This window comes from Thermobia domestica, chromosome 11, assembly GCF_964235325.1.
Source record: "Thermobia domestica chromosome 11, izTheDome1.hap1.1, whole genome shotgun sequence".
NCBI classification, from domain to species: domain Eukaryota; kingdom Metazoa; phylum Arthropoda; class Insecta; order Zygentoma; family Lepismatidae; genus Thermobia; species Thermobia domestica.
The window spans coordinates 217652443-217674569 of NC_137464.1; the positions used below are offsets into that span (position 1 = coordinate 217652443).

At 36.5% G+C, this 22127-nt stretch overlaps 1 protein-coding gene across 1 annotated transcript in view; it reads left to right on the forward strand.

The window, feature by feature from the left end:
* Polr3E (RNA polymerase III subunit E) overlaps nucleotides 1–10942 on the forward strand; it is a gene marked incomplete in the record, with an annotated part of 39165 nt that extends 28223 nt beyond the window's left edge. The window contains 3 exon segments of the mRNA XM_081731633.1: nucleotides 1–86; nucleotides 6829–6992; nucleotides 10294–10942. Of these exon segments, the coding sequence (XP_081587759.1) occupies nucleotides 1–86; nucleotides 6829–6992; nucleotides 10294–10588 (545 nt within the window).
* Nucleotides 10943–22127: the final 11185 nt, after the last annotated feature.

Sequence of the window (22127 nt, forward strand, 5' to 3'; positions counted from 1 at the left end):
GTAGTGAGATTTTGTATCCCAAGGATACGTTCAGTGGCTCTTCAGGAGTTCCAGCTGACCTTATGTGTCGAGGCAGGGATTATGTTGTAAGTATCTGATGTATAATTGAGAATTTAACTTAATCAACAATTGAATGACTCCCGAAATTAGCCAAAGAGTTCACTTTTAGTTATAAAACGTGATAATACCTGTCACTACGAACTGAAGTTGTCCTAACTAAATTTAACATTATCAGACTAGACCTCTCTTTGTTTCAAACAATGCTTTATCTCCGTCATACATAATACCATGTTTTGTCAACCACAGTACAGCTGCTCCGAGCTTTCTGCTAAACATAAACAAGGCAAACCCGTAAGTGCCGGAGAAAAGCAGATAACTTATCAAGCGATATCAATGATGTTTATTCACTTGAAGAAAATTAAAATTTTAAGTAGCTAATTTTCATGTTCTCATAGAATAGAATATGTACTTTATTTATTTATTTCGTACGACTGAAGGCACATCGAGAAGTTAAACTAAGAGGAAAAAAAGCATAATCTATTTTCATGGATTTGCGTAATGAATTAGGTAATATATGAAAATGAAATAATTTTCCATACTGATAATTATACTTCTTACGTACCAGCGCGATCACGTAATCTATCAGTTGATAATACTGATATAATTTATTGCGATTTCATTTGTAATTACAATTAAAAAAAAAAAAAAAAAAAGTTTGGTCGCTCTTAAAGGATTGGGTATCTTATATAGCATTGGTTATTTTGGCCCATGTGACGGCGATAGTGTGAGAGTGAGACGAGTAACCCAAGTTGCAGTTGCAGGAATATATGCACGTGCTGCAGCAAAAATCTTGCCAGAAGCAGACGACACAAGTTACCTTTTCACCAATCAGCAAACGCTCGTGCACGCAAAGATACGTCATTGAGTTACGCGGTTTGTTTTTGAAGGCTGCAAAGAACAATGAAAATTGCTTTAGTATGCTTTCTTTTCTTTCTTTTTTCTCTTTTTTTTTTTCGTAGTTCTATTTGCTTCCTTATATATATTTCGCTCACTTGCAAATTCACCAGAGGATCGATTTTTTTTTTTTAGTTAAAAATTGAACTTCCTCTCTGCTCCTGTGTTTTTGATGTATATATACAAATACGTACGAATATTTCTCATTGGTACTGAAGTCGTATAGAATAATATTTCGTGATTAAGTCATTTGGAAACAATATGTATGCACAATTTTAAAAAAAAAAAAAAAAAAATAACGACTAAAGGTATAACCCCCAAAATTCGTTCCTTTGACGCTTACAGAAAGATAAGTGATCAAAATATAAGACAGAAAGTAAAACCACCACACAACAATAAAAGGTTAATATTGCATAAGATGCAGTGTGTAACATCTTGCATCACATTGTTCATTTTCAGAGAATAAAGACACCAGTTCAGGACTTCTTTTCTCTTTTTAATAGTTACAAAGGAATGAGTCATAGAATAATTACAAATGAATTTCAAATCCAGTGCGTTCGCGTCAGTGGCGTATACTATACTTACTCCAAGAACGATAAGCAAAATATAGGGTCGTATCGGACTAATTAAATGAAAGCTGAATTTCTCGGTATAAGTATTTCAGACTAAACCTTAAGAAATACTAAAAGTCCCCATCGATTCCACGCCGGCTTCATTCTCAAAATGGCGTCTAAAGATGGCGTCACAAGAAGTCGTTACTCTATCACATTTGTTCCTATATCTTGAACAAACATACATGAATTTTCATCTTCTAAACGTTTTTTCGCTTTCATTCTCTTTTCCTTAGTTTTAAAGTCTACGTTCTAAATATAAATAAAGGTCTCACGTCAAGGAGGGATAAGATTTATTTAATTTTTTCAGTAACCCTTTCGAGACAGGATGGAAAAAGTGTCACTAACGATAGTGACACTTACTTAATCCTCTTCTGTGTGAACACTAATTAAAATACCGGGATGACTTTATCTATGCCAAATATGGTTGGACCATAGTTTATCCTGATTGTATTTTTTATCTGAGTGTTAAATTTCCTCTCACATTTGAGCCCAAATTAAAAAAAATCGAGATTTTTCGGGTTTCGAAATTTCCTTTCAGTTTTTTTCAGTATAACTTCCTTCGTTTTAGAGAGATCTACTTAGGACTTGTCAGGTACATACTTCACATAGATACCTAAGTTTTAGACCAATTAGAGCAACTCACAATCAGTGTTGCAAACTAGAGAAATAAAAATTTCCTTATTTTTCGGTAAAAAAAAAATTCGAAATATATGTTTATAAATCCGTACCTATACGTACGAACGCAAGTCAACTTACACCAGTCGAACATCAGTCCTTACTGAACAAAATCAAGTACAGATCGTTACAATTGGGTAGTTAGGGATCGTACGAAAAATTCGAATTTAGGTTGTCAACCTTGATTTTTATTTTTACTTTTCTCTTTACCATAATATATATATATATATATATATATATATATATATATATATATATATATATATATATATATATATATATATATATTTTTTAATTACAAACTTCGTTTCTTAGATATCTACATGATACTTGTAGGATATATTGCTGATGTAGCAAAGTTTATTTTAAGATATTTGCGTCTGTCTGGTAGCAGTGTTTCCAGTCATAGAAAATTTTATTCTCCTATTACAGGAGGAAAATTTGGAAAATATCCCATTTTTCTCTCTATAGTTTCCCTCTTGTTGTCCTTCATTTCCTTACTTTTATAAGCGAAATGAATTCCCCTTTTTTGATACTCTTGAAACTTCATCAGCTGATTCATCGATGTCATACACAAAACACTTATTACCAGTAGTCATTGTGATAATGAATCACGCTCAGAAAAATATAAAAGCACTCTTATAATCAAAAAGATTCTTTTAGCAATATCACACGACACGCATTAAAAACAAACTAGACTCGAGTAATGCATGAATAGAAAGCGGACTTTAAAGGAAAATTTCCCTTCCCTGTCCACCCTTCCAAAGTTGAGTTGAGTTGAGTTGATTTTGACTTTAACATCTCTTCAGCAGCGAGGGTATATGAGATGGGACCTACTAATTAACGTGGAATCCGAACCACATAAGCTCCCGCCGAGAATCGAACCCGGTTCTAGCACGCCAAAGGCGCGTATGCTAACCGTTTAGCCACGAAAGAGCTCCACCCGTCCAAAAATACTTTTTTTTTTCTGGTAGTTTCTTGTTATACAAACTGAAAGCGGCTGTTCTTTAAACTCGAATGAATATACCTAATCAATAATGCGCATTTCATTCATTTTTCTCACTAGTTTTATTATTATTATTATTATTATTATTATTATTATTATTATTATTATTATTATTATTATTATTATTATGAATATCCAAAAAATCATTAGGAATAAGGAAAAATCTTGTAGGAATAGAAACAATCTTGTAGGAAATTTTCTCAGCTTTCTTTTTGAACCTAAAAACTTTTTCGCAACGATGCACCGTTTTCGAGATATAAGCAAAAACCCGAAGAAAGTGACCTTTCCCCGTTCTTCCTGCCCTCCACTCACCTCGTAGGTCCGGGGACTTTTGGTATGTTTACCTCCTAACTACTCCAAACACAACTCTGACGTCAAACATTCTGTTGCCGACCATGTCTTCTGCATTATCTTTATTGATTGGACTATAGTCCTTTCTTTTGAATAATAATGATAATAGTGGAATGTGACGGCTACCATATGTTCATTAAAAAGTATTCTGTATGCAATAAGTTCTTACAGAATTTGGAATACCGAAAAAGCTAGTTAGATTAATTAAGATATGTTTAAATGAATTGCGAAGTAAAGTCCGGCTAGGAAAATTCTTATCCAGGAGCTTTGAGATCGAGAATGGCCTGAAACAAGGAGATGCGTTGTCGACATTGTTATTGAAGTTTGTCCTGGAGTACGCTATTAGCAAAATCAAAGATAGCAACCAGGGTCTAGAGCTGAATGGTATTTTCCAAGTTATGGCGTATTGTGATGATGTGAAGTTAATAGGGGATGATAGGAGTAGAAAGAAATGGAGAGGTCTTATCAAACGCTTGCAGAGACTTGGATTTAAAGATAAATGCAGGGAAAACTAAATACATGGAAGTCCGTCGAAATCGTAATACGGAAGCTGCAAATTACGGAAGCTGCAAAATATCAAACAATACTTTCGATAAAGTGGATACTTTCAAATATCCAGGATCAATATTAACAGACCATAACCATATTCACGAAGAAATTAAATGTCTACTAAAAGCAAGGAATTCGTGTTATTATTCACTTCAAAACCTTATGTCGGCGCGAATTCTGTCGAGGAATTTGAAGCTTAAAATATATGAACCCTTTCGGGATCCGGGATTTTTGGGGTATTTTTTAGACTTTCAGTCAAGCAGCTACTGCATCGTCACTATTTATCCTAGAATCATGGTTCATACCTCATTCTCTTCAGAATGGAGCTGGCTTTCAAATGGTACCACTTGCATGCTCATAACATATACCAGGAGAGGGAAAAGTGATGTCAAAGGGAAAATTTCTAGGGAATTTTTTTTTTCACATTTTGGGCCCCTCCGGGACGGCCCTGTGTGAACGTAGAGATCTCAAAAAAATCTGATAAATAGTACTTGGTATACTGAATGTGTGTGCCAAATTTCAAGTTTCTATCTTGAATACTAAGGGCGGGAGAAATTTTATCAAGAATCCCCACAATGCCCCAAATTACCACAAAACACCATGATCTCAGGTAAAAAATTTCCTGCGACATCTGTATTTATCCTAGAACTATAATCCGCCAATCATTCTCTTCAGAATAGAACTGCCTTTCAGGCGGTACCATTCACATATGTCTATCGTGTATCTAAGGCGGGAAAATCCCGAAAAAAGAGATTTTTTGGGTCTAAATATCCCTTTTTTCAACTTTTAGCCCCCCTGGACCCCCCCTGTTTTAACGCAGAGATCTGAAAAAAATCTGATAAATACTACTAGGTGAGCTTAATGTTTATGCACAATTCCAATTTTCCAGATGCAAAAGTAAGCCCGCCAAAAAAATGTATACCGACAATGTCCCATATTCCCGTATAGAGGGATATTTTGTAAACATTCCCTGAGACATCCCTAATTACCCCAGGATCATGGTTTGCACATCATTCTCTTCAGAATAGAACTGCCTTTCAGGCGTTACCACTCACATGTCTCAATCATGTATCTAAGGCGGGAAAATCCCGTGAAAGGGATTTTTTGGTAAAAATATCCCTTTTTTCAACTTTTAGCCCCTCTGTACCCCCCCTGTTTTAACACAGAAATATGAAAAAATCTGTTAAATACTATTCGATGGACTGAATGCTTGTGCACAATTTCAATCTTCTAGGTGCAAAAGTAAAATACCGAAAATGTCCAAAATTCCCCTATACAGAAGTATATTTTGATAAAAATTCCCTGACACTTCCCTAATTACCCTAGGATCATGTTTCACCCATCATTCTCTTCAGAATAGAACTGCCTTTCAGGCGGTACCATTCACATGTCTCCATCATGTATGTAAGGCGGGAAAATCCCGAAGAAAGGGATTTTTTGGTAAAAAAATATCCCTTTCTCAACTTTTTGCCCCTCTGGATCCCCCCCTGTTTTAACGCAGAAATCTGAAAAAAAAAATCTGGTAAATACTACTCGGTGGACTGAATGTTTGTGCAAAATTTCAATCTTCTACGTGCAAAAATAAGCCCGCCAAAAAATAATGAACATAGGCGAAAAAGAAAACCTATAAAATAAAATATATATTTAAAATTATGACATCATCACCTCCTATGTCTCGACGCAGGAAGGTGTGAAACCATACGTAAGGTCTTCTACAATGCCTCTGGACTTGGAGAGAAAAAAAAAAAACGGACGAAAAAGCTCAAATAGGAGAGTTATAGCGCAATGTACCATGAAACACCCGTATGGTACAAATCGTACCATAAGTGCCCCAAAGGGTAAAACTATATTCATGCTTGTTGTGCTGTATGGTTACGAAACATGATCGCTTACTCTGAGAGAAGAACGCAGACTGAACGTGTTTAAGAACAAGATCCTAAGACGAATATTCGGTCCCAAGAGAAACGAGAATGGTGATATTTCATAACGAAGAACTATCAATACATTAGTTTACATTGTTACATTGTTAGGGTCATCAAATCTAGGAAGCTTAGGTGGGCAGGCCATGTATCCAGAATGGAAGAAAGTAGAAGCGCTTTCAAAGTTTTAACTGGAAATCCAGTCGGAAAACGACCATTAGGAAGACCTAGGCACACATGGGAGGACAATATTAAGCTAAATCTCGCAGAAATAGGAATACAAAGTAGAAACTGGATCCATTGACTGTTGGCTAAGGATAGAAGTCAATGGAGGGCTTTTGTGAATGTGGCATTGAACCTCCGGGTTCCATAGGCAATAGAGTTAGTATACAGTAAGTTACTGAACTGAAGGAATTGACAGTTATAAAGTATATGAGAACTGAGTAATTATAGTCTCATTTCATACAATCACATGCACGTATTAATATTCTTTTGATGAAGTATATGAAGTCTTACAATATAACAAGCCAATCTCTTCTAGGATAGTAGTAGTCAAATCAGAAAATCTAAATAAATAAGGCTGGACGATGGTTAGAGTCTATACATTGTTGCTGTGAAGATCCTGCAACTTGATTCCTGTATTGTAGTTTTATGTTGGTATACTTTGATTTAAAAACCGTACTGAAGAGTGAGTTAGGTTGTACGTAATGTAGATATAACGCTTCTTCTTAATACTATATAGTGATATTTGTCTTTTCAGTTGTATTTGTTTACTCAAAATCACTTTGTGGATCGGCGGAGTGTTTCTACCACCACAAAGCTCCCTCCAGATGAAGTGAAAGAGATTCTGGTTCAAGTATCCAGGTTACGCATAAATAAAGGTTGGGAGCTGCTTCTGCCATATGACCAGGATTTTATAAATAGGTAGGTCTCTTGTCCTGTACGTTACATAATGATCAGCGTAACAATTAAGGTTTGGCAAATTTAAAGTATTTGTTGTAAGTAAATCAAAACCAAAGGGATGTTCCACGAATTAAAAAAAAAAAAAAAAAAAAAAAAAAAAGAAAAGAAAAAAGAAAATGCAAACTTGTAGTGCAAGTGTAGAAAAATATAGATTGTTTTTCAGTATTATTATTATTTGGTTTACTAACAATTATGTAAACTTGCCAAAAGTGTTCATTACAAAGATTAAAGATTTGTGTCTAAAGTTGTATTTATATTTGCGTATGTTATAGTTACTTTTTTTCCTCTGTTTATACATTTTGTCTATGATAGAAAATAAGCTTATTTTTTATTGTATAATTGTTTAAAGTACTAACGAATACGAAAATATAAAGCAAACAGAAAATTGCAAGTATTATTTACTAATTCAACTTTTTAAACAAACAGGATGTGAATTCAGTTCTTTATTCCGGTTGAAAAGAGAGATTAAGACAAGAAAGAGCATTTAGTAAATTGTAGATGTTTTTGTATGTTACTGGAATGTAAACTGTCCAAAATTTTTAAATATTCAACAGCAAACTGCGATAACTCACACTTTTTTTCTTATAATGGCATAGTTGTTTCAGTTATCTTAGTTTGCTAGTCAGCAAATTGTAAAGATTGATTTTATTATTATTATTATTATTATTATTATTATTTACAGTTCAATGACATCAAAAGAACGTTGTAAAGTTTACCAATCCTTTTCTCACCTCCCGTACAATTTTTGAGTCGAAAGTTGCAGTAAGCAATTCGAGGCGCTCTATTACGTGTTTAGATAGGAGAATTATACTTTCTATGTGTTTCATGTACTAGCTGGTTCATACAAGCTTTGCCGTCTTAAATAACTTACACTAAAAATACAAATTACTGAGTAAAGCAACGCTTATTTTAAAAATAATAAAAGTGTGACAGTTTTGCCAACTAACTGAACATTTTGGCTTCATCAGACACTGTAAAAACAAGAGAGAGTTGTGTCTAAATATAACAGGATCCCAGAAAATGGTTCTGAACGCTGATTGGCTTATCAAAACAGATTCAGCCAATCATAACAAAAGTTGACAAAAATGAAACTACACATCGCAAATCTATTTCCCTCCTTGGTTCACTGGAAAACTAAGCTGCAAATTAAGTTTTTCCAATAACTTGCTCCATTGTTCGTCAATTTTAAGTCCTATATTCCAATTCATAACACAGTTTTTCTCTTTTTCAATGAATCTGGCCTCCCTCCACTTTCTTATTAACGTCCTTTGTTTCCGTGCCAACACTTTAATCTCGCACCAATTAATATTATGTACCGTGTTTCTCACATGTTTAAAAATGGCAAAACAACACAAAGATGTGAGATTAGAAGGAGAAAGAAATACCATTTTTAAACACGTGAGGGACACGGGACAAAAGTTTCCTCCCACTTTCTTCATTCCACCATTTAATTCATTTCTCATTATCACCGTCTCCTTTAGCCTAGCCGCATAACCGTGGGATGTAAAATTAAAACGTTTCAGTTCATTTTCGAAAACAATTGTTTCCTCTTCTACTTTCGTAGTTTTCATGTCGGTAATTCATCAGGGTTCCTACTGCTCAGGGAAGTAAGGAAATACTCAGAGAAAATGGTGCAGGTCAGGGAAAGTCAGGGAAATTTTATAAAATACATTTTTTGTAACTAATTGTATACCAGTTTCAGCTTAGCCAACCATTTAATATCTATTTGGTAAGGTAAGTGGAATGTACGTATGAGCAATTGATTACTATTGGTACCTATAGAATAAATGTTCTGATATATAAATATTCACCGTTATTTATTCCTTATTTATATGTCAACGTCATCTGACATCTCTCATGAAAATCAGGGAATTTCCTGCCAAAGGTCAGGGAAAATCAGGGAGAGATCAGGCAAATAGATTTCTCCAGATGAGTAGGAACTCTGTTCATGCACCAAACAAACAAGTAGTAATAAAAGTGGAGGAAGCCAAGAATAGCCAAAATAATTGAGGTAATCAACTCATTATCAAGGTGCATTAATTTGGAATTTGAAACTTGTTCCTTGGGGTTGTTTTCAAACAATATTCATCATTATGCATTTGTTATTTTCACAACTGCGCACTAGCATGATCCTGGATTCAGTTCTCAATGGAGATACTTTGTCTTGGAGATATACCGGACTAGTGGCTCGAATCCTACTTCAAAACGTACTTCCCACACCATACTGAAAAGGGACGTTAAACATAAATCACAGCAATCCGTTTTACTCACTTAAAATTGTGATTCTTGAAAATATCTTACACTTCCAAGCTTTTGGCTGTCCTCTGGAGTCTGGTTCATAGAAGAGAAAGATTGATTTAAAAAAAAAAAATCACGAAAGTAAATAGGAACCGACTCATCAGGCTAGAGCAGTGAAGAAAAAAAAAAATCGGTATTAGCCAGTCACATGTCAAATAGTAATACAGCATGCTATGAAATGATATGGCTGACTGAAATTTTTTTCTATTCAGATAAAATTGCTCATTATAAATGTTTTTGTTGTTATGCCAGTATTGTAAGTATGCCTCCCATTCCGTACCTAACCAACCCTTGTCTGTTTTGGATTTTTTTTTATAAAATTAAACAAAATCAACTTGAGAATGAAATAGCTTTAAAAAAAACTCAGAACATGGATAAGAGTTACTTAAGCAAAGAGTAGGACACAGTAATTTTTTAAAAAAATACATATAGTATTGGCACAACAACAAAAGCATTAACATGAGTAGGCAACCTTCTCTATGTGAGCAGAAGAATATATAGCTTCAGCCCGCCATTTTAGAGTGCGTGCTGCATTATCACTTGGTTTGTGACTGAATTTTATGCATTGCTCTACCCTGGTAAGTCTTTTTCTTTGTGTTGACGTTTTGTTAATTTTTCTGTTTTTATCTTCCGTGAACAAGGCTCCGAAGGAGATCAATAAGCTTCAAATATAAGTTTTTTCAAGAATCAGAATTTCAAGTAGATACTCTGAATGTTGAAATTCCTGGGTGTCTGCGCTCCAATTCAATTAACTGTGCACTCTATGTTGTTTGCGCGGCTCGGAAATAAGGGGGCACTGCTCTAGAGTTGTCTGTGTCTATTATTAAAGACGAACAAACTGTACAGTATATCCAAAATGTAGGTAAATTTTCTTGAACTTAAGCAATCTTTAATTAATTAATGAAAGAAAAAAGTGGATACCGAGAATAATGTACATTAAATCCTCTTTTGTGTACTTTCGCAGGTATCCTGAAATCGTGGAACGTCAGCAGATGTTGTGGGACACGAAACAGAAGCAGCTGAACCAATCATTCAAAGAAACTCAAAGTGAAAATACGTTAGGGTCACCTTCTCCATCTAAATCTCGTCGGCGAAGGACTAAGTCTCAACGAGAATCCTTCAGTTCAGATAACGAGAGTGGGACTGAGGGTATCACGGGAGGGGGTGGAGACGCACAAAAGGGTGCCAGACGAAGGAATTCCAGTGCAAAACTTGTGAGGACAGATTCAGTGAAGAACGATTCGTCCGTGGACTCATGACATATGATTCATTGTATTATTATAAACAATTTTGTGAATATGTTTGTTTTGACCGTAAACAATGTGTGTATATATTCTACACGTAACTCTGTGATTCATATGTATCTGCCAAAGCCAGTAAGGCAGCCTAATTGAGTATAAAAAAAGTGCATAGAAAAGTTACAGGAATATGTGCCTCAGTTTTGTTGAAATGGAAGAATGAATTTTGTGAATATCTTTATGTATGTATTGAAGCGAGTGAGTATCATTGAATGAGTATCTCAAGTGTTAATTTATTTGCTAGGGGTGTGACGAAGTGAAAAACAAATACATGTTTAAGAGCGCCATTTTCTTTTTAAAATGGCATACCCGAAATTTATTTTTTTTATTTTTTGGTTACCTATTCAATCGTGTCACTATTATCTTTGGAAAGTTACAAAGAATTCCCTCCAAGTTACTTGCTGAGTTCAAGTCGACAAATAACTGCAAGGGTTTGGACTTTAATAGTAGCAACTATTTACTTACAAGTGAATCAGAGAGAATACATCTCTTGAAACTTTTACTTGAAATCATTGAGTTTTACGCCCCACGATTATGCCGATTAGGCTAAAGGAGACGGTGATGATAAATGAATGAAATGGTGGAATGAAGAAAATGGGAGGAAACGAGAGAACCCCGAGGAAATCCACGCACATGGTGTTTGTCTACCACAAAGTTCACTTAACGGTTCTTCAATGTTGTCTCCAGCTTGTGTGCAAGGAAATCGTAACAGTACCTGTTCTGTTGATGATTCGAATGGAGCGGGCTCTTGTCTGGAGAATTTCTAGAACATTTCAGAAACTGCCAGATTAAAAATTACATTGAAGTAGCTCCTTCATGTTGGTAATAAGATTAGTCATAATGATTTAAGTCAGGAGAGTATGGTGGATGTGAAGCACGCCCCGGTCCCCTCGAGCAAGCAAGTCAAAGGTTGCACTACTTGCCACGGAGCATTGTTCCGCCAAGTGATAGAATGATTATACAGAAAGATCATAACAGTTGCGACAGATTATGTTTTCAAAAATTAACAGTAATTTTGTTATGAGCACATTCAATCTTTAACATTCAAGTTGTACAATTTTAGATGCCCGCGTACATGAGAATATTTTTCTCGTCATGGCGCATATGCATAGCTTTGGAAAGAGACTGACTCTATATGCTATGAGATGAGGTGTCGATCTAACGTGTTGGTATAAGTGAAAATCACAGTTTCGTAGCGTATATACAACTGTCTTTCTACTATTGAAGCCCCAACCCTTGTAACACACACAGCTTCGTATGTTATATCCCTAGACATTTGTAACACGTTGAATGTTATCTGAGTTCTGTTTAACTCACGCTGAGTTTGGTGAAGAGGGTACACCAGAAAAATTACAATACTGAACTGTGGACTGGCTTGTACAGAGTTCGAAGCGCTTCATTTTACTGTGGAACATAAATGAAGATTTTTTTTTCTGCATGCCACTTGGACACCAAAGAAGAAAAAAAAAAATACAGGGTGTCCGTAAAGTTACTGTGCACTATGGATGCATGTTTCATCGTAAGCAATGTATGACCTGTAAACCAAATTGCATCTATATACAGAGGTTGTTCAGTCTACATTTGGCCAATTTCGACTTACCTAAAAGTTTAGAAGAATCCATGGCGCCAGGTCCGTAAGTGCTCGATGTGTTTCCCTTGGTTCCTAACAATAGCCCGATAGCGTAATTTCCACTGTAATAGGCTTCTCTGAAGAACTGGGAGGGGAATCTTGTCCCATTCCCTTTGCACAGCTTTGCAAAGTCCTTCCACAGTTGTCACACGCCATTTTCCCAAAGCCCGCTTCAGCAATCCAAATCCACAATAGTCCATAGGACTTGCATCTGGAGATTTAACAGGTAGCTCACTGAAAGATATCACCTATATACCACTTGTCTCCTCCATTTCCCTGTAGAATGCGAGGGATGATCGTGAGGTATGTGATGAGGCCTTGTCCATGTGAATGCGCACCAGTACTTTGTTGGAATCTCATGCTCGTAGATCGGCCGCATGATCTGCTCCTGAAAACACTGCGAATTTATTTTGCAGTTCTTCGCCACCCTACGAATCTTCAGTTTACCTCGGTAACAGTAGCTAGTAACGACCATGAACTCTTTTGGTAAGGATTCTTTACAGACACAGACCCACCTTTTGAAGTTCTTGGCGCCTTTCTCTCGGTACATGATGTACCATGCTTAATCGAGCAGAAAGGTAAATCCATGCTTCATCGAGCGTTACGACGTACATCCATCCACCTTTGTTTTGCCAGAAGCCGTTCATACAGCTTTCGGGCGTTACACTTTCGTTCCTTTTGGTGGGCATCCGTGAGAAGATGGCCGCGAGCTTTCATGACTTTTTCCAGCTTGAGTTGATGGTGTAACGTCCGGCTCACAGTCCCCAAAGACACGTCAAGACGATTAGCCATCCACCTTTGTGTTGGCGGATTTTCTTGCATTGCCATTTTGGGAAGTTTCCTCTGCATGGTGGAGGTGGCCTTGGTGCATTCCCGCTTCCTAGGCAACTTCGTTGGTGATCCCAAATGTTGGAGCTTCGTTGCCCTTGTACTTTTTAATAATATTTTTATTCCACTTAAACTGATGTTGCAACCATTCTTCTTGCACTGTTTTCTAATGACAGGAACACTAAAGTGGGCGTTATAAAGAGCAGCAACATAGTCTTCCCAAAACCGGCTTAGTTTGGGCGGCATTTTGGTCACAGAGCGGAAACCCACACACTTGGAAACAAATTTAACACAACACTCACAACAATGGTCCTGTTTTGTGCGTTATTGTCGTCCGCGCGGAAAAACAACTCCGTTCCCAGGAAGCCACTGCACTACACTGCAGGACGCGACGAGCTAGGTCGGGTGAGTCCATTCTGCCCGGGAGGGGGAAGGAACGAAATCGGCCAAACGTAGGCTGAATAACCACTGTACATCCTAAGCCATATCCTCGCTGCACTAACATGCAGATGTGTATGCAGAAATGTTTTTTAACATCGCTTATACAAAGTGTTCTTTCGGTGCACAGAAATTTTCCGGTCACTCTGTATTAAAATATTTTCGGAAAATCTTAGTACAGTTCCAAAACAAACCCAAAACGTGGTTCTAAGGGTCAGTCTTTCTCTTAATTTGGCAACCATTGTTTCTAGCTTAAGGTAAAGAAATTCTAAGGTGGTGTAGCGTTTTAAGAAAGAAAAAAAAAAAAAGCAATTTGTTATAATCCAAACAAGCTTCTCTTACAATAGTTTCTCGATTTTTCCATCAATTTGAATATTCTTTACTGCTCAGATTAGCCGACATATTGTCGTAAGTTGCTGACTATTGAAATAGATTATTCAACTCAAATATTGTTTTGCAGTTTCTAGACCCTTAATTACGCTTCTATGAATGTTTCTGTTTGAAACGTTGAGATCAAACCTAAATTTCCTGATAATAAACCCTGAACAACATAAGCCGACGATTTGAAATTTGCGAGTGTGTGATCACATAATTGCCGGTGGATTTCTTGAGTGGAGTCGGCAGTTCCTTTCAGGTAGCTCCTGAATTTTCTCATGACATTGAGTGAACCACGAACTGCAAACACCTATTTTGTTTTCCTCAATGGTACTTTACGCCCCCTGATCCCAAGAAAATTTTATCCCCTCATCCTTACTTGTTCGTATTCAGTAAAGGCCTAAACAATATGGCCACGTCCACTTATATTGGGCCACTGGGAATGAGGCAGGATGTACAGAATCAAATGCATCTAATAAACAATATCCTCGGCTCCTCCTAATGCCAGTACTGTTGTAACGAGAACACTCAATCGTGCTATTGTTTTCAGTATATATCTTCCGTAAATTTCTCCGTCGTGGATAGACTTGTATTTATTTATTTTAATATGCAGTCCTAGGCGCGTGCGTACATACGGGTCTGTATCAAAGTATTGGCGAGACTATGCATTGGTTGACAAAGGATTTTACACGAATAAGTAAACCAGCATGACCAAGAGCTTAGTTCTCAAAGCTACTAGACTAATAAAAAATCGCTTCATACATTTATGATACTAATACCAAAAAAATACGAATCTATGTTTCCCGAATCTACAGTTGTAAAATACTAGTTACCAAGTCTGTGGATTAGCGTTACAAGAGAAAGTGATTTTATTTCACAAGACGCTAGTGTGCCGCAGTTAGCTTGTAATTTATTAGTAAATATCCACAAAAGATTAGAGACTTGGACCGTGTTTGCAAGTATAAATATTCCCATTTAAATAATTAAGACAAGAATTTGAAACTGAGTACAAACTATGGTCAACTAGAGTACATAAAACAAAGCCCATTGATTTACCTAATATGTCAAAAGATTCAGTTGGTTCTAATGAAAAAGTATACATCCCAAGGAAAGCGCACAAGCAATTTAATATTTTCATTTTGGAATATTTCATTGCATTTGGACTTTCTCCATCGCGCATACGTATTTTCTCTCTTTCTCTTTCTCTCTCTCTCTCTGCGTTTTACTACGTGTTCCTCGATTTGGCGAAGCAGCTGGTATCCAGTCTCAGAAGAACATTATGTATTATTTCTTATGTACATGCTATGTGAAAGATAATCGTATTAATTTCTATTTATGAAGCTTTACTTATGTTATCCTAATACATCCTAAACATATGAATATTTTTTGTGTGCTCCAACGAGTCCAGGGGCCTGGCATTTCTTCAACTTTTTTGTTCATTCATTTACTGTATCGTTGTGTCAAATCACTTGAAGGCTCCAAACAATACCTGTGATTCCCTTATTTTCAGAATATTTAATTGCAAATCTGTTATTATTTCCAAATACATTAACCAGCACTACAGAGAATAGCCAAACTCACAGCATTTCATACAGTACGTGGCTGACCTTTGAGCATGTGACTACTGGAAAACTGCCCTGTTCACAAGCGCTTGTAAAACTTTGGAGAACTTAAGAATTACTAGAAGAAAAATTCAGATTCGTAGCTTATGAAGTATTACACTAGTAGTTTTGAGAAACAGGCCCGTGGATGGTAGCATATATTTATTATATAGAAACTAATATATCATAGATACTAGTGGTAGTAGACAGAACAGCGATATAGTAACACAGAAGAAGCTAGTTACTATATCGGCAGGAACTTGAACCTCCATCTCTCCTTGTTGGTTGATGGTCTACCAATTGAGCCATGAGCTATAGAGATCAGTTTGTCTGTTTTGCCCTTTATTCGTCAAACTCCTACTAATCGGTCATCTTGCAACCTGTAGAGGTTATTCATAAACTGAATATTTCAGTTAAGAAAGCTTTGGTGTGCTATATATATATATATAAATATACAGGGTGAGTAAAATTAAATGTTATAAGCCAATTTCCCATCAAGTGTGAATCGGAGGAGCAAAGTGATATAGACCAAAAATGAAGAGTGCAAAAGTGTGAACCGATAAAAGTATAAAAAGCAAGTGCTTCTTAGGGCCAACTTGAAAATTTCAAATAGTAACATGAACCGAGTGATATCTCGTTCAATACATCTCGTTAAACGGAACAAATTTGGTAGCAAACAAGTGTTGACATGGTAAACAGTTTCTTCCCTGTTTTGGGTAAACTTGCATGCTCTTAGTAGGAACACGGTAAGAGAATAATCGCTAGTACAAAATCAGAGTAGTCAAATTTCATAAGTAACATCGAGTGGTGGGTGTGTGGTGACTCCGACGGGTCCCCTGGGGACCAGTTTCCAATTGCAACATGGGTCGAATGATACTCTTTCAATATATCTTGAAAAACGAAACACTGGTAGGAAACAAGTGTCCATATCGGAATCCATTTCTAAATACCTGCCAACAATGTGGCCTGTTTCAGATAATAAAAGTACATGCTCTCTAGTAAGAAAACATCGTGCTCTACGACGGATATAAAGGTTCCTTGGTGCAAGTGTCAACAAGGTAGTTTTGGTGCGAGCGGTACTGGGTTTGATCCCCGGTGGAGACACTCGATCGGAAAGCTGTAAAAAGCCTTTTCAGGCAAGACATGCTAAGTGAAATTTTTCCTTATTCATACCAGAAAAATGTCGGGATGGTACCGAATATAAAGCTATTCCTCTCTTCCTCCCCATTTCTCCGGGTAGCTGATCATCCGTCGTACGTGACGGGCAAGCTATAGATGCTGGATGCTTGAAATATTAATTCCTAATCCTAAGTCAAGGCCCAGAGAACTGGAAATGTTACGCGAGTTGACCCACCTCCCCACCCCCCTTCTCTAAAATATGAAAAGGAGTGACTTCTAAATGAACAATTTTATCTGTATCACCGTTACCACTTATCAGTGATCAGACTCTGGGAGCACTGTGTTGTACACTTCTGGTCAGGAAAACCTAGACTGCCTTCCGGGGACTGTCAAAAAAAAAAAAAAAAAAAAAAAAATTGAACCTAGATCCTTACGTCCTTCGGATCTGTGGTTACAGGGAAATTTATTTTCCCTCCATTCTGGCAGAGTAACATGCGTAGTCTTACAAGAGAAATAAACTATCTTCACGTTCCTGCGAAGTAAATATATAATTGGCATATAGAATATAATCATAACATTTGATATATATGGCATATAGATAAGTCGAAACCTAACATACTGGGTGATATGGGATGATTCGAGCCTGTAAGGAACAGGATCACGAAGAAAGCTAGGTAGATAAACACAGACGAAGCACTTCCGAAGTCATGCTTCCGTCGTTTGGTGGTTATCATCACGGAACTCTGTAAGAGTTGCTTATTTTAGAATGGGTTCGATTCCTATTGCTTGAAATTATTATTTTTTAAATAAAGAATCTCCATTTTGTTGAAACGAACATTCATGTATCATGTACGGATGCAAGATAATCATAAATACGTCACAACACAAATCCTTCTCGCCTCTTAATGTGTATGTGGACCCAGTTTGGTTCTCGGTAGGAGAGCTGAAAAAAATATTTTCACAATCAATTTTCATTAATCATCCGTCTCCCTTAGTCTAAAGGGCATAACCTTGGGATGTTAAAATTTCATTTTTTAAATTTTTTTTCTAATATATATATTTTTAAACAGAAAGCAAAGCGGAAAGGTGTTAATCAAAGAAACTACTTACTCATTATTTCGAACAGAACTTCATTATGTAAGAAAGCAAATGGTCACTAAATTATATTATAGGTTATTCTAACACTACATAACTTGTCAGTTACGTTTGCTAATGAAACGTTGGCGTTACTAGCCATTTCGTAAATAGTTGTAAAAAAAAAATAAATAAATAAACTTTGACCCGACATGGAGAATGGCTAGTTCGACATGAGAAGTAACATAGTGTTGTTCTTTATGTTGATTTATTAATAACAGGAAAGATGATTCTGTAGCCACCTTTTGATTTATCAGTGATTATTAGTTGCAGATGGAAACAATATTATCAGTTATTTAATATGCCAGAAAACTTTAAATTCAAGAAAGCTCAATATCATCTATATTCAACTTTTAATAGCATCGAAAAAAATCCTCCTCTGTTTATCCATAGATGAATGGACTTCAGCGTTTGGCTGTAGATTACGAGGCGAAGTTTATCCTGAGTCCGAGTTCTACTGAAAAGCATGTGTATTTTTTAACTGTCCTCGATGTTCGTATGATGTCCTGGTCATTGTCATATGAAAAAGTGAAATAAAGCCGAGAAAAGTCTATGTATTACAAGAAAAAAATGTTTCAAAATAAAGCGAGAGAAAAGGTAGCTAGATTTAGTGGTTCAGTTTTTGCTTAAAAATGAAAATAAAGTGACTAACAGAGCCGTAGCTAAAAATTTCGGAAGAGAAGTTGCTTTTGTTGTTATCATACGCTGAATTTTTATCAAGCTGGTTGGACAGGCCATTGCAACAGCCAAAAGCGATCATTATGTATCCTCTTACAAATAAGAGCTGTTTTCAAGAGGCTTATTTTGAACTTTCTGTTAAACTTGACAAAACTACCTTTGGCTGGAGAACAGTTATAGAAATTTATAACTATTTCCAACGTTTCATACTATCGATAAGAAATGAAATTTCAATACATTAGAAACTATGTTCTTTTAAAATATTCGAAATAGGTGACAGCATTAATTTCCAGTAATAATTGTAAACTTTTGTAATTTTATTCTGTATCTGACTACACAAATAGCATTTTAATTTCGATTATTTTACCGCTTCGCTCGCCCCCATCCCTAGATACGGCTCTGATAACTAATGTATATATAAGCCGTAAACAATGTTCTAAGTTCAATTCCTGGTGATCGAATTGGAGTTTAGCGTTGCTTTCAGAAGCAAGAGTATAGCAGACGTAGATCTACAGCTTACTGTGTGATCCGAACCACATGAATTTTAACCAGAAATCGAACCCGAGTTTGCAATGGGAGACCATCCAACTCACTACACTGTTTTAGATTCCTCTTCAAACCGTAGTTATAGCATCTCTGCACATTTGTACAGTTACATACAAATCAACCGATCAATCAACAAGTTTGAAGGAGGAACAAGTGTGAAAAAATTCCACTTACATTACATACTCCCACGTTTGCCTGTACGACCGCGTTTCATGTAGCCTCGCTGCTACAAGGGACGCTAAACTCTCACCAACAAACCAACCATTGTCTGCTGCTAAATCGCTTACTCCCGGCATCGAAAACTTGTTAATAAACCAAACGAGTTACGGGCTTCAAAAGTTGAGTACAAGTAAATTAAAGACTCATAAACATTTTGATATAGAGTACACATGACTTGTCATTTTTATCATTTATTTATTAATAAAATACCAGGCAACCGAAAGAGGCTGTTTAATAGAGAGACAATAGACTGGAAAGGAACTTCGATGCTTAGTGATTTTAACGGTAAGTTTCATTGCCTATGACATGGAAAGCAATGGTTTCATTTTCTGTAAGAATACATTTTTGGATTTTACATCAAAACAGATCCATGTGACACCTTAACCGTTCAGTCGCTAATATCCGAACTTTCTGAGCATATTAGGCGCACGTTTGATTCCTAGTAGGAATCTTTGTCGCGGATACAAACCAGAATAGTAGATCGGGCTTCTGATCAAATAATTATTATTTTACACTGTATTTGCTTCATTACAATTATTGATTGATATTTGCTCACAAGGATGTGCGTGACCTCGAACGCTTAGAACTGCATGAAAATGTGCTTAGAATATACATCCTCGTCCCAAACATAGTGGTATGAGCCATTCGGATGCAAAACTGCGCGTCTTAGCACGAGAGGCATTTGAATGATTATTTACGCAAGGTCTGAGAGGAACTTTAGTAACGCTAAGAAACAAAATATCAATATAAGAGGACTAAAAAGTATTACACTATCTGAACAACAAACCTTTGCCACTGACTTGATAGTGTTGCCCCGCTATTCAGTCCTCACAGTGTGCAATGAAGTGGTCACAGCAAAGTGGAACGGAACAAAATGCACATCTGACTAAAGCCACTTTTTCACATTCAACAGCACTTCTGCATTCAAGCAGTCCAATATCAAACGCCACACTATTACATTTTCAAACGATGATATTGGTATGTCAAGATCATAACCTGTCTTTTGCCAAACATATTGTAATAAGCGTGTACTTCGCTGGAGATGATCGTGTAATTTTACTTGTGTTTTTTCCCATTGTAGCCTTACAAAATCAGCGATCATTCTGACGTAGGGTTTATATTGTCTAAAGTACACATCAAGAGATTGGCAATATTTTGTTATCTTCGGTGGCAATATCCTGAGTGTAACATTCTTGTTCGGAAAACTTTCTTCTAACGGAGTATGATCTTTATAGTTTGATCAGGAATCACACAGCAATAGGCTCTTCGCATCGTCACGTACATGTTCACCAAGGACAGTAGTTAAAAAGCTTTTCATATGCTCTTTCGTCATTTTGCCACTTTAGCTTGCCTCCGCATGAATGTTTTGTGGACATGTTGCTTCAAGTTTCTTTGAAACATTTGGGCCAAAAGTGCCTTATGGTCCTTGAAAATAAATATGGAGCTTGTTAGCTAATTTGCCACTCTTTTGATAAAACACATCAATTGTATAGCTGTGTGTTAGAGGTCTGCACGGGCCGGAATTTTTAGCCCAGACCCGGCCCGTCTCGTGAATTTATAATGTGAGGCCCGACCCGAGTCCGAAATATGTTTTATCCTTTAGGCCTGAGGTCGTGTGATGATCAAATGAAGAGTAAGAGGAAAGAACAAGGAATGTCACAAAACTACATTTTTGAGAAAACGGCTTTTTAATATTGAAAACCGAGTACAAAATGAATAGGGTTGAATTACACGAACGATTACTTAATAAAGTTAAAGGTTGTTATCAAATCGTTATTGTACGCAGTGAAATAGTAACAAGAGTCACCGACAGATAGGCCAAGGCACTCGGTAAAGCACACACATGGACATTCCTTGTTTTTTTCCTATACCCTTCAAATGAGCCCGAATTACAGAAACTTAATAATTAACGCAAAATTAAATTGTATTTTATTTTCAACTAAAGATTTGATTTTGTGGTTTAAAAGCTTACATGATTCAGAGGGAACAATGAAATAAAGGTTATCGTTTCCACTTACTAACTATATGAATTCTTTAAACAAAATGTCAATGTCTGCAAACTCTTATGCAAATGAATGTGTACCATAGTCACTCAGACAGTCTTCAAGGAAGTCATTGTCGATTGTTATGAAGAAGAATGGGATCCACACTCTGGCTGCTCAAACTGGTTCGACGCTGCTGAATCACTGTACCCGCTGCACTAAAATTTCGCTCACTACTTGCACTTGATGCGGTAATGCAGAGAAACCGTTTGGCTAATCTCGACATATACAGATCATTTTCGTGATTTCCCCACCATTTTAATAAACTTTTTATGTCAACTGGAAGTGTATCACTGAAGTTTCCTTTCAAATATTTCATTATTTCATCGTCCTTCTCCATTAGGTCTTCCCAAACTTTTATCTTCAAAAGTAGAAAAATCCATAATTTTTTGTCTCTTAGCTTCTCCAACTCTTTCACCTCCACGCGGTCCAGCACCAGTCACTGTAACATCTTGCAAGGAAAATTCTTCAGGAGTTCCTTTGGATAACTGTCCTTCAGTTTTCATCTCATTTATTAAGAAAGTAACTTCTTTCCTTGTTTCTTCCTTCCCTTTGTCTGAAAGCATCCTTAATTGACGAAAATTTGGCGATAGGAAACAAGCAACCTGGTGAATCTTAACAGGAAATTTTTCATGAAGCAACTGCAAGGCTCTACCTTTCAATTTCATCATGTCTTCTGAGTCTGTTGAACCCGGTTGACTTAGATGTGTAATCAGGTTGAATCGCAATGGCAGTGGTAGTGTGGGATGTGTGTCTGCTTCCAGCTGTAGGGACACTTCTTTGAATGGTTCCAGGAAGGTGATGAGCATCTTCAAAAAAATCTTGTTCAACATGTTCCATTCTTTCTTTTTCATGCCATTCAATCAAAATAGTTTCAATGTCATTGAAAT